We start from the raw sequence: 18,103 nt of genomic DNA on the forward strand, positions 1-18,103 counted from the left end.
CGTTCGACGTTGAATGAGACCGCAGGCCTAAAACACGAAACCTATAAGGTCGTCTTATTACATTAATTGCACAACATGCTAGATTCAAATCAAATTTGCGCTGGGTGACATGACACATGACCGGCGAACTCATTTGGTTACTGTGAATAGACTTTTGACTGGCCAGTCATATTATGATGACATTTTGCATCCTGCCGTTGTTCAATAAGCTAGAATTATTGGCAGAAAATTTGAACTGCAAGATAACAATGCCGAACCACTCCGTGCGCATGTCTTCACCGATAACCAAAAGGCGTTAAAAGATGGTACTTGTTGTAACCCTGTCTGGCGTTCGGCATAAAGGGGCTAAAACAAGGACTGGCTGGCCACTTGTGAAGCAGTATGTTTCTAATTCTTATTGTAATGTCAGACAGAATGAATAGTGGGATACCATGACATGCATCAGCAAAGTCAGCAAGCCTGACCAACCGATCATGTTAGTCGCCTCTTACGGCAAGTATGGGTTGCTGAAGACATATTCTAACCTGTATCTTCACGGGTCTTCAATAGCTTGGCGACGTGGGCAATATCAATAGAAACAGTTGATTACTGTAGTTAAAAGTCACATATAAATGTAGCTTGTGCCTATAACGACCCAAACACTGTTGAAGACGCAGTGTTATATCTAGATTTGTGAATAAAAATTCATTATGATGGCAGTCTCCATTCCAAGCTGTATGGCAAGAGTGATACTAAACGGAAACCATATCTTTCTTATTATAAAGCAATACATTTGTACTGATTTACCTGTGACGCATCTTACAATTATATTTTGGTATTTTTCTAAAATTACAAAATACATTATTAATTTCGAAATCAGCCTGAAATTCAACAGTAAATGGGAATGCGTTACATTACATTTATGAAGTCTGTATTACAACCCCCCATTCCCGCCTGCCCCCTCTCTACCTATGTACTAACCACTGTCCACTCGAATCTTCTATTTTATAGTTCCTTCTGTTCTAATCTACCACGAGACAGAGTCACCCGTTTCTGTTTTACAATATCTCAGGAACAAACTATAGGAAATGAAGTAAGCAAGATATGAAGAAGTCTTTATTTGTACCAAGGCCACTGGCCCATATACAATACATACATTTGAAATAGTGTGGTACATGAAAAAAGGTAATGTCAGGTACAAATTTACAGGTTAACAGGCTTTTCATAATTACGTCTTCTTTCATAGCTGTACAGGTATTTACATAGTTTTCCAAGTAATTGTTTACACGAAGATGACAGTAGCGTTTTAAATTTATGCATATTTGGATTATGGCAAAATGTTGTTGGTAAATACAGATGTCTAATATCGTTGTAATATTCACATTCTAAAGTAAAATGATATTCATTCTCTATACTTGTTTCACATATGGGGCAGAGTCGTAAACGTTAGTCAATATCAGCCCATCTACCTTCGTTTACCTTAAGTCTTAATAGCCCGGCTCTAAGCCTTATGAAAACATTTAGATATTTTATTTCAGTAATAATGGAAAGGTATTTTTCTGGTTCCAGGAGACTTTTAAATTCTTTATACAGAATGTACCTAGAACTAGCCTTGATAGTACTATTCCATGATTGGTAGAACATATTTATCAAAACGTTTTTAAAAATATTCATGAATGATGGTTTGTCGCCAACAGCTTGACTGAGCCAAACTACTCCGAATCCGTGAGAAAATAATATGGAACGAATAGAAGAAGCATAGTTATGACGACCGCACTTGTCGTTATATACAAGCATATTTTAAGATTTTCTTGGTATCCTATCTTCGTCCATTTCAATCAGTTTTAGCCAATACTTTACAGAACGACACATAGCATTTACATGTAGTGGGTACCGACCGCATTCCCCATACACAATAGCATTTGGGGTTTGCAAACCAACGTTAAGAAACTTCTTACAAGCCATAATATGCACTTGTTCTATTTTTTCAAATCTGTCTACGCCCCATATTTCCGCACCATATAAAAGAATCTGAGTATCAAATATTTTAAAGAAAACTGAAGTGTCAACAAAACCAATCTTCCGTAGATTGCGAAATATTTCCATTAAAGCTCGTTTACCCCTTGATGCTAGATCTGAAACACATTGGTTCATCTTTGATGTATATGAGAATACAAACCCTAGATATCTATAGGAGTTGGCGGTTGAAATACGTTTGCCTTTATAGAACCATTTCTCATGAACAGATAACCGCCCTCCTCGTCTAAATACAACAACACTCGTTTTATCTAAATTAACCGTTAATCCATGTGAATCTGCAAAGTTATCAAGAATATTAAGTTGGTTCTGTAAACCAGTTACTGTGTCAGAGACAAGAAAAACATCATCGGCAAACAATAATAATAATATTTCAAACAAGTCAGGAAATAATTGTACGCCGTGTTTCCCATGTGATGAAACATCATTTGACAGTTCATTGATGAAAAAGGAAAATAATAGAGGGCTTAATATACGGCCTTGTTTAACTCCGTTAGGACAATCAAAATATTCTGTATAAATGTTATCATTACATCTCACACACGCTTTCACGGAGGCATAGATTCCCTTAAAGGGGCACTGATCTAACGGACTGGTTGTTGCCTTTGTTATTGTTTTTCCCCCGTGAGTACCCGGATGATACGCAACGCAACTGAGCGTGACCAGAGACTGGGGTACCGTCTGCAAGGACAGCTAAATAAACTTCAAGGCTGGAGGCAATATTTGTGGTACGCTTTTTTTAACACTGATTGGTTAACTGTGATCTATAAAGATTTCGACAAAGGGCGCATGTTAATTCATTTCTTCAGCCTAAACAAACAGACAAAAAGAACAAGGGAGCTCATCGGACGTCGTCATTTGGAAATACCCCAGATGGTTATAGTTTAATACTAAAAACAGTATCCATGCAGTGAAAGCATTTTCAGATTTCGGCTTGCGTCGATAATACGATTACTACTCCCTTGTTGTCATCCACGTTTTCTCGTATAACCCTACACTCGTGTATTTGTCGTCATTCAGTTAATGAATTTATTACAGGTACAATTAGTGGTAGCACCACTTATATTACCTGAAAAAGGTTCCCATTTGGCATTTATTGTGTCTGGGGTAATTATTCAATCTAAATCCAGGTTTGAAGTGAGGTGAAATGTGTGTTATGTAATATGCACGTGGCAGCCCAGCAAGAGATGAATGATCACTTGATTTACTTTTTTTTGTAAATCAACGGATCGTTCCTAGACATCAAAGGATTAACAGAAAATACGTTGATTGATTAATCACTGTTATCTTGCACAGTGGATATGTCAAGAGTGAGTGTTTACATGTCTAGGTTTACTAAAACAAAGGGAATACACTCATATCATGGCGCGAAGTGCCGATGTAAAAACAACATACTTTGTTCAAAGGGTTAACTGATAATACGTTGATTGATTGATCATTGTTATCTATCACTCAATGGAATTTTTAGGAACCGTGGACGCTATGAAAATAGTTGTCACGTGGGCTTTCTCAGCCGACCATTGAGACTTGACACCTATGTAAAACACCTGAAACAATCCAAGCGATCAGTTGAGAAACGAACACGGGTTATAATATCCCGAAACGATATATATCTTTTAAAATATTTGATTGTTACTGAGACACGTGACATCGAATAAGTTTCTTTGTACAGCTGCAGACGAGTGGGATATTGTTCCTTTGTGTGGATATTCACGGATACATTCCTCGAACAAGGAAGCTGTCTAAAACTTATACACATAAATTTGGTAGGTTGTAATTATGATATCTGCATTTTGTTTTCCTTCATTTGAACCGATTCGTTCTTGTTTCTTTACGTCTTGGTTGGGAAATTCTTCAATGCGCGATAGACGTTGTTGTCACAGGTCTTTTCCTTTGTAAGCGTGTATATATTACCGTCAATTTGTAAAATGTGATTCTCTCAGGCAATTTATAAAATGTGTAAATATTTCAGTCATTTTGACTAAAAAATCTGTCCAGATTGATCAAGACGATCAAAAGGGCCTACAAACATCACAACAGATTATTATGTAGGATTAAAAGCCAAACAACTTAGAAATGTACTTTTCAACGTTACATTTTCAGTCTCTTGGTGATGACATTAAACATCAAAATGTTTGGAATTCGTTGTCATAATAATGCAGATGGAAATGTTTTTCAGTCACTTTGTAAAATAACTGAATATTTAGACGTTTAATAAATTTGTTACACATTTGACAGTAAAAAAATATACACACTATAAAAAAGCATATGCTCAGGTGAAATATATACTTTGTGTTGCAAGTCAAAATAGTGTAAACGAAAATCGCAAAATTACCAACCAAGTGACTTATCAAAACTTCGTCACCATTACCGATGCTACTCACAAAGATACCTACATTTCCTTATTATCTCGAAAACTGTATTTCATTTTGTTGATCAATGTGACCTTACGCCCTTATTACTACCCATAAAAGTGACAAATGCGCTTACGAATGGCGCAGCAGAGGTCGCGAACTAGTCTAGATTTCTGCTATACATCCGGGTATTCACTGGGAAAAAACAATAACAAAGGCAACAACCAGTCCCGGGGAATTGCGTTAGATCAGTGCCCCTTTAAGTGCTCTCATCATCTTTCCACCCAAGCCTACATCGTGCAGACACTCCCATAGTTTAAGATGATTTACTGAATCAAACGCTTTTTTAAAATCCACAAAAGCAACGTATAATTTCCCTTTTCTTTTCGATAAACATTTGTTAACAATTGCATTCAACGTGAATATGTGGTCAGCAGGAGAATATCCCTGTCTTAAGCCTGCTTGTGTCTTGGGTAATTTACTTCTTATATTAGCCCAGTTTGTAAGTCTAGAGTTTAAGACACTTGTGTAAACCTTACTAATTGTACAAAAATGCATTGTTCAATTCCGAAGCACAACTTTGGATATAGTTACTTATTCTGGGTTTAACATGTTACGGAAATGATTTAAATTCATAAAAGGTCTTACGGTTGTGTAAATGAAAATGTGACTTTAAAAATTAAACAAGCAAACCAAAACTAATTTTTTTCTTTTTAATATATCATGCATAAATTCCTCAGTAAAAAAATGTAGACATTTAGTAACATTTTTCATTTACTATCAAATACAGGGATATTGCCGTGAGAGGCGTTCGGCAACAAATAAAGATTTACATTGTATTGCAAATTGTGTGATTGGTAAAGCACGACACGCATATCCATCTCGCGAACATGGTGTCATCACTGATTTTCATTAATACAATCATATAATGTTCTTCGCTATTTTGCCTCTTACGCCCGATTGAATGTTTCAGCAGATAATCGAGACTCATTATTCTCTGGAGTTGACGGGTTGAGTTTTGAAAAAAGATGTTTCCTTGGACAATTTAAGTCAAACAGTTTGCAAAAAAAAAACACGGCGGACTGTCCATTCGTGATATTTGTTAAATTTTGGAACAATTGTCTTAAACAGTTTATTAATTCACGTGATTCTATTGCTCCGTATAACCGTAAATACAGCATAGACCCTGGACATCTCATTAGTGATGGTAACGTTATGATTCACTCATTCCTTCCTTGGGTGAATTAAACATACAAAAAGTCCCTTCTAAGCTTATCCTATCCACAAGTTCACATGGCAAACACACCGTTATCTTAAAATGATACACGCTGGGGCTGTATATAAGAATTGACGGTCACTTTGTGTGTGTTTATTGGATCATGAACCTACACAGAGCAAGGGCCTGACTGTATTCACCTCGAAGGATAAAGGTTCAGATCTATACACAATAAAAAAAATAAATTGTATTTAGTTCGTGTGACTTTGTTTACGCTGACAGCCAATACAACGACCAGCAGTATCGCGGAATAAAATAGTTCCTAAAACAAGGTGATGAGAGAGTATGTATTCTCAACTTGTTCTACAGGAACATATGCTGTAGTTTGTTTACAACAATAATAATAATATCATCATTGGATGAGAAAGGTCTGCTAAGAACTACCTCAGTAAGTCAGTACCAATGACAGCTCGTCGTAATACATGTACATAAAAAAACAAGACGTCAAAATGGCGATAAACTTTACGGGAGTGATCTCCCAAGCTGAACCTGTGGTGGTTTCATGTGGATGAATCAACGTGCAGATCATTGAAAGATGTGATTATGAAGATGTGTCAAACAGATACTAAGGGAAGTTTATAGATGACTGTAGGCAGTCACTGTCCATACACGGATCGAGTCGATACTACGATAGTTCGTTTTAGTCACAATGATGGATCGTAGCGAGGATATTGGTGAACGATCAATCCTTCTGACGTTTCTCGATGTATGCTTAAACGCGGAGTTCAATATTAAAGGGTCTAAATGATCGGAAACAACGCTTTTGTATGCATTCGTGCCAGGGAATTCCCAGGGGTTCCCCAGGAATGTGTACCTAGTCCTCCGTCTGATTTTACATCATTCTATAATTCGGTCTCGTGAAAAACGCAAGAACGTCAAATTGTGTCGTTCATACACTTATTGGGGCGGTGGGTTAGCCTAGTGGATAACGCGTTCGCTCGTCACTCTGAAGACCCGGGTTCGATTCCCCGCAGGGGTACAATGTGTGAAGCCTATTTCTTGTGTCCTCCGCCGTGCTTTTGCTTGGATAGTGCTAAAAGCGGTGTAAAACAATGGTCACTCACTCATACTCTTATGAACGTCAAGTTCCCGGTCATGTGACCGACCTTACGCCAATAAGAAAAGCAGTATATCGTGTTACTTCAGATTGAAAAATTGCTAACGCATTTCCTGTTGAGTTGTGTAAAGAGAGTACATTGTAAGATGTGTATGGTGCTTGACCGCCAATGCAAACTGTGACGTAATTAAAAATGTCGATGAAGTAGGTATTACATTTAGAATGCATTTCAAAATTGGTTCTAGTGACAAGAAAAGAAACTTGAAATGATAAATATATTTTCTGGATGGATCACCCTGTCCAATTGTACAAATAAACACATGTAAGTTATACACGATATTCAGAAATGTATTGGCCTACAATGCAAATACTGGCTATAGTTGGTTGGTTTGTTGTTTAACGCCACACTCAGTAATATTCCAACTATATGACGGTGATCTGTAAATAATCGAATCTGGACCAGACAATCCAGTCATCAATACCATGAGGATCGATGACACGCAGCAACCAAGGCAGCGAGCCCGACCACCCGATCCCGTTAGTCACATTTTACGACAAGCAAAGTCGCCTTTTACGGCAAGTATGGGTCCTATAGTATGTAGCTTACATGTGAAGAATAATTACATCACGAAAATAAATTAATGTGTTGTTATTTGTTACTTATATTGTCTTTACGACAACACACAGAACGTTATAAATTGCCAAAGTCTTCAACACTGTCGATACTGCACTGTATATCTATATACAACTGATTGATGTTGATCTGGGAATCCAATTGTTTCCATTTACATATAATAGTCTTGCTCATTAGGCCAACATACATGTATCTGCGACATGCCGCATAATGCGGTTCCGCGCACGCCCAGAAAAGTTACATGTAGCAAGTATCGTACCTGGGAATGTGGCAAGGCTTGCGTGTATCCACTGGTCGGTTGTTGTGGTGATCCGACGTTACAATTGCGGCTATGGTTCATTGAGAAAGTTATGTCATTTACGCTCAGGTAAATCCAGCAAATATATAGGAACAAAAGAGTCCTGTTGGTTTTTGGTCATTTTGAGCCCGAGACACATCATTAACTTGGAAGCGTAAAATACAAAAAAATATTTGTCAGACAAAAATTGAAACTGTTTGGGTCAAGACAGCAAAATGGCAAAACAAATGAATTTTTTTTTTTTTTATGGGTTAGACTTTATGGATCCGCAATATTATCAAAATAAGATTAATCTTATATTACACAACATACAATTCATAGTACGTGAAACATGTTCTGGAGTGATGTACTGATAGCATAGGCCATGTATTTGAATTAATGGAACGAAAAGGTACAAAGGGATATTGAGCTAACAAGTTAATTTTTTTAGTATAATTATATTTGTAAAATAGGGGGGAAAATCTGTATTAAAAAAAGTGCAATAATTATCAATGATGTAACTAGTAAGTGAAACTAGTGAGACATGAACATTTTGTGAATTTTACGAATTTAAGATGAGATTAACACTGATTTTCAAGGTTAAACATTCCAGTGTACAAACCATGCTATCAGAGAATATTGCACAAACAGAAAACAAACGAATTTTAAAAAGATACACCCATGCCCAGTTCTAACATTTAATGTCTTTCACTTGGAAAAAATAAACATGGAAGCAATATATTGTATCTGACTTGATGGGACCGATGCTTTAAAAGAACACATATTCATATAACGTACGTAGAACTGTTTGAAAACATTATGACAATGTATAGGAAAATGGTTTAATTTAATGTCGTACAGATCCAAACAGAGTAATTATGCAATCTCATTAAAATCAAATCTGAGTTTTCGCTCCCGCTAAACAAAGATCTGAGGACATCCCATTACGGGATGAGACCCGGAGAGACGGAGTATAAGGCATTATTGTATGGCGTCTCCACCAAATTGCTGCCTATTACAATCAACACTACTGCCTAAAACAAAACATAACATGATGGTAAAATTAAACCTAAATTTATATTGAAACTTCAATTAACAACTTCAGAAGAATAACTGACGGAACAGTGCAGTGGGTTTATGTGAAATAAATTACTGACCAGTTGATCAAAGTTCTGTCATCAAAGTATATAACAATTTTCATGAAAATAGCTAATAGAAATAAGTATTGAAAGTGAAATTACAAGTCCTCCGAAATATTATCCAATATCCCACTGTTTTGTTTACGCAGGTTTCACTTCAAGGTCGTTTAACACATTCTTATTATCTATGGGTTCTGCGAATATTTCATATAACTAATTATTAAACATGTACAACGTGGTTAAAACCATTAATAACCTACCATGAGTGGAAAACATAGTTATGAATGTACAAAGTTTCATCTGACATGTAAAGACTTGGATATACTCGCGTGTTTATGTACTGATTTAGGATAGCTACGCGATGAATTGCAAAAGAAAAAATGAATAAGGCATGATTTATTTCACGCTAAAACATTGTTCTATCGTGAGGTCATTTCAAGAGATTCGAACATACTCTTGCAACTTGATGACGTCGTACATTGGGAGAAGCTACCCTTTTGAGAAGGTAGTGAGTTGTTCCCCTAAAATGTAGGTATGTAACTCAGATAAACGCAAGGGCTGAATAATCGCATTCAGAAGTGGACGAGATGGAGCGTAAAGATACAAATAATGACCGCCAATTGTTTGTGTTTCTGAGAATATTCAGGAAATACCATACTGAAAAAGTTTGTTCCTAAACTGGACTGGTTCGACATTGCCGAGGCGGATTGTATTCAGTGAGTCATCATTATCTGAATACGAGTAAATACTTTTAGAGCTTGTACATAATCAGAGAATAATACGTATATATAATTAACATTAGAAAACCGTAGAACAGTGTTTGTCGCTAGTTAAATTTATAAATTGTAATATCGTCTTGTTAGAAATATTGTACTATTAAGCAAGATTAAGAAAGCACTACACATATGCTTCGATTAAACGCTATCCATTATATACAAGGAGAACCAAACTTCAACAAATATTGTACAAATGAATAAAAAAGACCATACAAATTTGTATATCATATGTTCAAATGTATCTTACTCAGTTTCATTATATCTTCATAGGCACATGTATGTCAGGTTTTGTTCCATTCCAATGGAAGGAAGGTTCAGAAAACACAAATGATTTAAGTTTTCCACGTAATGGCATTTAATATAGGATACTCGCTACAGTCAATAAGATTTTATGTAATACACGTGCATATGTTTTCAGACAAAAAACGTCGTAACGGCGTCCAGCTCTACACCTCTGTTTCGGATTCATCGGACCCAAAAGAAGGAAGTCTGTGTCACACAGTTACTGGACGTCCTGACGGTACAGACATCCCTGACGTACTGAATGTGACCTGTCCTGGAACGTGGCGCTACCTGACTGTCTACACGGAGACTAATAATGATGGAGATGGTGCTGTCTTGGACTTTGTCGAGGTACAGGTGTGGAGTAAGTATACACACCAAGACAGATCACTTTCAGCATACCCTAAATTAACGTCTTTACAGGTATAGGTAAGCAAATATCACGTTTTCACAACACTATTATTATCACTGACATTTTGCTGTGACCACTTCTATTGTATTCTGTACTGTCATTGTACTTGAACTGCCATTGAGTTTTGTACTGCTACTCTGTTGCGAACTGCAATTGTAATTATAGTGAACTACGTTTATCACGAACACGTTTACAACAAACAGATGAATAAAAGTGTTTTTTGTTCCCGTCCATTTGCTGTATTTATGCTCTATATATGCTTATAACGAACTACGGTTTCAATTTGAATTATTTAAACATTTAGTTTCAAAAGACAAATGACTCAAATCAACTACAAAATCTTACAGTTTATTTTCCAAACTGGGTAACATTTTGTGCAATAATGTAATTTACAATACAAATTGTATGCTTCCACAGCATGTACCTCGGAGAAATACGGCCCTAACTGTGCCATAGACTGCAGTTCCCGATATTGTAAGACAGCCTCGACTACTTGTGACGGAAGCACAGGAGCGTGTCCTGGTGGGTGTGAAGATGGGTGGACAGAGATAGACTGTTCCAGACGTAAGTAAGATGGTGCCATTATTTTGTGCTTCCGAAAATCAAATATCATATCTTCTACATCAGCACTGTTTGAGCAATAAATAAATATATTGCTGAATTTGTCTCCCCTTTTTGGACCAGGGAAAGAAAAAAATGTGTCCTCAGCACCTAGTTGCTGATGGTAAAGGGCCACTAAATTGGGTAGCCTGTTTGCCGTTGGCTGCGACCCGTGTCGGCAGAGGAAGCGAGTCTGGTGTTTTAGGGCGACATAGCCGACAATAGTGCTCATTAGAACCATACTTTGCCTGGACGGGCGGTATAATGGGCCCAATTCTATCAATTCGTGTCAAATTTGCTCCTTTATCCTCGGTCTTTGCAGCTGGGAGATCCGCTGCAGCATAATACTGTTCTTGTTGACACTCCATGGTGGGTTGGAAAAAGGGGTGCATAATTACTTTCCCTTTGATATGGCTCTCCATGGTTAAAAATGACGAAACATTGAATCCGATGAGCCATTCGAACCGACTATTGGCTTCTTGTCTTGGTTACTGAAGCTTTAGACAAAGAACCAGTCAAATTGAACCGATTTGCAATCTGCAAAGGTATCATTGGTATCTGCGAAGAGGTCATAAATGTCACGATGCTTTGCCCTGGCTCTCTCCTTGTAGAATGTGTACGGAGACAACCATCTACCAATCTGCTCAAATTAAAAATGTTTGTCCAAATGAAGATTGTTGATTCAATGCACAAAACACTGAACTCGTGTAAAGACAATTGTCCGTGACAGAAGATGACAGCCGGCAGCTTTCACTGTCATCTCCTGAAACACTTTCCCGATTCATGTCTGAAAACGTTACTTTGTATATTTGATGAAATATGGACAACCGGGAATGTTCCTGCTTCGTGGCACAATGCTATTATTATACCTATTGCAAAGCCTGGACGGGATCATACAGATCCCTCCATTTACCATCGAATATCATTAACTAGATGTGTTTGTAGTTATAAAACCATGGAGCGGATTGTCAACAATCGATTAGTCTGGTACTTGGAAAGCAATAACCTCCCGAGTGACATCCAGTGTGGTTTCCGAAAATAAACAGAAGTACATTTGACCATTTGGTGCGTTTAGAATCACTTGTTAAAAATTCCATTGTCAACAAACAACATACTGTATCAACCTTTTTTGATCCAGAGAAGGCACAAGATACAACGTGTAAACATGGTATTTTAAAAGATTTGTATGAATGTGGATTGAGGGGCAGATTAGCTCAGTTTATATCTCAATTTTTCAACAACAGACAATTTCAACTACGAGTGGGGTCTACACTGTCTGATCAACTCGTTTGTTCTACGGGTTCATTGTCCTTGTTTTCATCGATTTGGCGATCTATCTATGTAAAACGACACTGACCCAAATAATAATAAGTAATAATAAGCATGTTAAGGCATCACAAAATGTGTGATAATGAATATGAAAATGGGTGTTGTTGATTAAATGTTTTTTTAAATGTATTCTGAAGCAAACTGTCTAATTCATTGGGTTAAGTAACCTAACTATCCATTAATTTCAGCCTGTGTTGATGGGATGTATGGACAAGGATGTAACTACAGCTGCAGCAGCCGTCGCTGTAGTACGACGTCAACTAACATTTGTAATCACGTGACTGGGAAGTGTTCCGATGGCTGTACCAGGGGTTTCATGGGAGATGACTGCTTACAAAGTATGCTTGTTGTATTGATGAACGTCTTAACTTAATACATTTCATAAGTGTCTTCATTCATATGGGGTAAGAAATTCATGTCTGTCGTCTAAACAACCCGTTTGCAGGTTCACAGTCAAGCATATATTGCATGACTATGTGGACTTTGCAATCGCAAGGGATTCCAATTATCACATTATCAAAGCGTAAGTCTGAAAGATCTCTTTTCCGTGTCAGCGGGCATCTTATTATCAACAACTTGAAAGAAGTTAATCTGTATAATAAATTTTAAATGTGTATGTGAATAATTAAATGGTTGTTTTTAAATTTGATGCGATGCTATCATCAGCTGACATTACTGAAGGCTCTGTCCAAGAGGTTAAAGTATGGTAAAACCATTGTCCCCCTGTGTGACACGTAATCCTATCATAATCGATGTAACTATCATCAACCAGTGTTTTAAGCCAACTCATTGCTTAGTATTTTTTAATATTGGCTAGCATTGTAAATCCTCGGGGATATCGTGCAGGATGCAGAGACACATTAAATCCCCATGATCCCAAGAAGGTGGCCTTGCTTTGGTTACTGGTGACCTATAGCCCGTGTTTTTGAAACTGTGTGCATGATATTGTTTTGATCAAATATGTTTCATAAATTGTTTTTAATTATCACTTGGCATAAATGACTCCATTGTGAAAATATTAACTTGGTGTTGGTCGGTGTATGGCTGAAATAATGCCGTTGCGCCATTAATTACACTCACTCACTCATTCACTGATATTTTCTTTTTCACATTTCTCTTATGGAGTTTGTTATACACACATGAGTGTCAGTTGTTTATGTCCCCAACCATTAGTTCTCGTACATTTACAGCAGACAAGAGCTGTAAAAAAGGTCAGATCATACGGTGCTGGATTCAAGTTAATAATGTTCATTATGACCAACATATGCCGTTACGCCGTTAATTTCACTCACTCACTCACTCACTCACTGATATTTTCTTTTTCACATTTCTCTTACGGAGTTTGTTATACACACATGAGTGTCAGTTGTTTATGTCCCCAACCATTAGTTCTCGGACATTTACGGCAGACAAGAGCTGTAAAAAAGGTCAGATCATACGGTGCTGGATTCAAGTTAATAATGTTCATTATGACCAACATAATATGATGTTTATTTCTTAATCTTTAGTATTCATCCTCTATGTGGGATTTCGTCCGTATGACTTTTTTCTGATATACATTGGTAACAGCTATGCCACGTTGGTCAACACAATTTTAATCAGCAAAGTTTTGGATAAGTTTTGAAAAGGTTGACAAGATTTAACATAGGCTTGATTAATAAGCTGGATGTTATGAATTCGTTTGTTCTACGGGTTCATTGTCCTTGTTTTCATCGATTTGGCGATCTATCTCTGTAGAACAACACTGACCCAAATGATAAAAAGTAATAATAAGCATATTAAAGCATTACAAAAATTTGTGATAATGAATATGAAAATGGGTGTTGTTGATTAAAGATAAAAAATGTATTCCGAAGCAAACTGCCTAATACAATAGGTTAAGTAACCTAACTATCCATTAATTTCAGCCTGTGTCGATGGGATGTATGGACGAGGATGTAACTACAGCTGCAGCAGCCGTCGCTGTAGTACGACGTCATCTAACATTTGTAATCACGTGACTGGGAAGTGTTCCGATGGCTGTGCCTGGGGTTTCATGGGAGATGACTGCTTACAATGTATGCTTATTGTATTGATGAACGTTTTCACTTAATACATTTCATAAGTGTCTTCTTTCATATGGGGTAAGAAATCCATGTCTGTCGTCTAAACAACCCGTTTGCAGGTTCACAGTCAAGCATATATTGCATGACTATGTGGACTTTGCAATCGCAAGGGATTCCAATTATCACATTATCAAAGCGTAAGTCTGAAAGATCTCTTTTCCGTGTCAGCGGGCATCTTATTATCAACAACTTGAAAGAAGTTAATCTGTATATAAATTTTAAATGTGTATGTGAATAATTAAATGGTTGTTTTAATTTTGATGCGATGCTATCATCAGCTGACATTACTGAAGGCTCTGTCCAAGAGGTTAAAGTATGGTAAAATTATTGTCCCCCTGTGTGACACGTAATCCTATCATAATCGATGTAACTATCATCAACCAGTGTTTTAAGCCAACTCATTGCTTAGTATTTTTTAATATTGGCTAGCATTGTAAATCCTCGGGGATATCGTGCAGGATGCAGAGACACATTAAATCCCCATGATCCCAAGAAGGTGGCCTTGCTTTGGTTACTGGTGACCTATAGCCCATGTTTTTTAAACTGTGTACATGATATTGTTTTGATCAAATATGTTTCATAAATTGTTTTTAATTATCACTTGGCATAAATGACTCCATTGTGCAAATATTAACTTGGTGTTGGTCGGTGTATGGCTGAAATAATGCCGTTGCGCCGTTAATTACACTCACTCACTCACTCACTGATATTTTCTTTTTCACATTTCTCTTATGGAGTTTGTTATACACACATGAGTGTCAGTTGTTTATGTCCCCAACCATTAGTTCTCGTACATTTACAGCAGACAAGAGCTGTAAGAAAGGTCAGATCATACGGTGCTGGATTCAAGTTAATAATGCTCATTATAACCAACATAATATGATGTTTATTTCTTAATCTTTAGTATTCATCCTCTATGTGGGATTTCGTCCGTATGACTTTTTTCTGATATACATTGGTAACAGCTATGCCACGTTGGTCAACACAATTTTAATCAGCAAAGTTTTGGATAAGTTTTGAAAAGGTTGACAAGATTTAACATAGGCTTGATTAATAAGCTGGATGGACTGAATTCGTTTGTTCTACGGGTTCATTGTCCTTGTTTTCATCGATTTGGCGATCTATGATTAAAGCTAAAAAATGTATTCTAAAGCAAACTGCCTAATACAATAGGTTAAGTAACCTAACTATCCATTAATTTCAGCCTGTGTCGATGGGATGTATGGACAAGGATGTAACTACAGCTGCAGCAGCCGTCGCTGTAGTACGACGTCAACTAACATTTGTAATCACGTGACTGGGAAGTGTTCCGATGGCTGTGCCTGGGGTTTCATGGGTGATGACTGCTTCCAAAGTATGATCATTGTATTGATTAACGTCTTCACTTAATACATTTCATGAGTGTTTTCTTTCACGTTGGGTAAGAAATCCATGTCTGTCGTCTAAACCATCCGTTTGCAGGTGATAGTCAAGTCACATACGAAATCAATCATATCACGAATTTTGCAGGGACATTCTTTTTTCAAACTTTTTAATTCGTGTCAGGATATAATGTATTTTTTATAATTTATGCTTTAACCCAGCCGGAATATTCCACGCTGTGGGACTATTTGGGGCAGGATGCGCTCAGCTGTTCGCGAATCATCAATATTTGATAGTGATTCATAACAACATATTTTTGCGCGACACCTGGTGTCATCACTGATTTTCAGTTGTCGATTCATAAGCGTTTCACAGCTGTTTCTCCCTATACGCCAAATTCTAGTCTGTTTCGAGACTGGTTATTTAGGAGATAAACATGCTGCGTTTAAATTTAGCGTGGTTAATTCTACAGGTAGCCAGGCTCTACATTGGAAAGACAGTATGTTTATCTCCCAAATAACCAGTCAAGAAACAATCCCCAATTCCCACTGTGGCGCAAAAATATGACGTCACAGTCGTATATAGAAAAGCGCCAAATTCCAAGCTGTGTGTTGTGCTCAAAGCTTAAAATACATTCTCTTTGTAGATTTCAACATATTGTAGTGACCGCAAATTACAGTTAAGCTATAACTGTAGATATAATTATGTAAATGTGACAATGACTTAAGAAAAGTAGAATCTCTTGCATTGACAATTTATATATATATTGATACAGTCGAAATCGTACAATGGACTCTGCTTATAGTATGATTGTCGAAATATGGATTATGTTTTGCTTCGCTTTTAAAAGTTTCACTTCACCCTGATTCAGCGTGCAGTTCGGGGAAATATGGCCCAAACTGTGCCCGAGACTGCATGACCCGACATTGTAAACCCCCCTCCTCTACATGTGACGGGAACACAGGAAGGTGTCTTGATGGATGTGATGCGGGTTGGACAGAGGTTGACTGCTCTGGAAGTAAGTCAGATTATGCCATGTTTTTGGCCGTTTGAAAGTCCGTTCATAACTTCAACTGATTCATGCAACAATGGTACACAAAGGAACATACACACAGCCACACACCTGATGGTGCCATCTAAAATAGTTTTAGTAACCAATTTCAAATTAATGATGTTACAGTCATTTGAATATCATTGAAGCATGACATCTCCGTGTACAGTAAATATAAAACGTCGACGTCAGAGTAAAATGAATCCCGATCACACCATGTTCTTAATGATATGCTTATCCAAAATATCAATATTTGTAATTTATATTCTTTCACAACGATGTACTTCAGTGCAGGACTGACCCGTAAAGATTCCGGGGTAGAATAGGTCTTCAGCAACCCATGCTTGCCGTAAAAGGTGACTATGCTTGTCGTAAAAGGCGACTAACGGGATCGGGTCGTCAGGCTCGCTGACTTGGTTGATGCATGTCATCGATCCCAATTGGGTGGATCAATGCTCATGATATCAATCACTGGATTGTCTAGTCCAGGCTCGATTATTTACAGACCGCCGTCATATAGCTGTAATGTTGCTGAGTGCGGCGTTAAACAACAAACCAACCAATCAGTGCAGGATAAACATGCATGTGATGGACGACACTTTATTCACACCTGATTATTAGTTACTAGCGTCTCTCAGTCAACTAAAATACATCATCATGGTTCCACGTCCTGTCCCTCCACTAAAATGTTAATGATGTTTAATGGTAATGTTGGCATTGTTCCACGTCTGTGGAAGTAGTCATGAACAATCAAAATCCTGTGTATTCTGCTCCAATACAGATAAACAATTATAGCGTATTCTAACAACACTTCCATGAATATCTAACTTGATTTAGTCACGATATGGCTGAAATATTGCCGATGTGACTATAAACCATAACTCACTCACTCACTCACTCTAACAACACTTCAACTCAAAGTTAAACGAGTTCAATAAATATATAATATACTCTAATATACATAATATACTCTAAATATATGTAGGGGATCATGACGTATTCATGTTAATACCAAGTATTAGAACAAAAATAAGTATTTATGTCTGTAAAACGTAACTGTGGTTCAAAATCCAGGCTTTTGTTGACATGTGAATCACGCAGTAGCGCCACACATGGTTTATAGCGTCTTTCGTTATTTTGACACTTTCAAGGACGGTCGAATAATCACTTTGGATTGTTATTTCTGTCAATATCATTTATTCTGCGTATCATACTGTTATGATTTACTTGATTTCATTCATTTTGGGGTCTAGACTAGCGATGTGTCGTCTACGGGCTATTGTTCATGCTGGATACTGGCAGAAGTCAGCGTTTAGTTGCCAACACGCTTATTCTATCAGAGTCTGCGATTAGCAGACTACTTAATATGTTGAGGATCGGTTCCATTCAGGGCGACCCATGTCGTCGACAAGAGTACAGGATCGATTGATCCG

The 18,103-nt window shown here is 37.3% G+C and overlaps 1 protein-coding gene across 1 annotated transcript in view; it reads left to right on the plus strand.

Annotated features, from left to right (window-relative positions):
* Positions 1-16,687, plus strand: part of LOC124113977 (multiple epidermal growth factor-like domains protein 10) — a 35,372-nt gene extending 18,685 nt beyond the window's left edge. The window contains exons 3-8 of the mRNA XM_048399409.1: positions 9,948-10,175; positions 10,641-10,787; positions 12,341-12,490; positions 14,060-14,209; positions 15,462-15,611; positions 16,491-16,687. Coding sequence (XP_048255366.1) covers positions 9,948-10,175; positions 10,641-10,787; positions 12,341-12,490; positions 14,060-14,209; positions 15,462-15,611; positions 16,491-16,672 — 1,007 coding nt within the window. The 3' untranslated portion in view covers positions 16,673-16,687. The remainder of the gene's footprint in view (positions 1-9,947; positions 10,176-10,640; positions 10,788-12,340; positions 12,491-14,059; positions 14,210-15,461; positions 15,612-16,490) is intronic.
* The last annotated feature ends 1,416 nt before the right edge of the window (positions 16,688-18,103 follow it).

The sequence above is a fragment of the Haliotis rufescens genome, unplaced genomic scaffold (genome assembly GCF_023055435.1).
Source record: "Haliotis rufescens isolate VD_foot unplaced genomic scaffold, xgHalRufe1.0.p SCAF_2, whole genome shotgun sequence".
Lineage (NCBI taxonomy): Eukaryota > Metazoa > Mollusca > Gastropoda > Lepetellida > Haliotidae > Haliotis > Haliotis rufescens.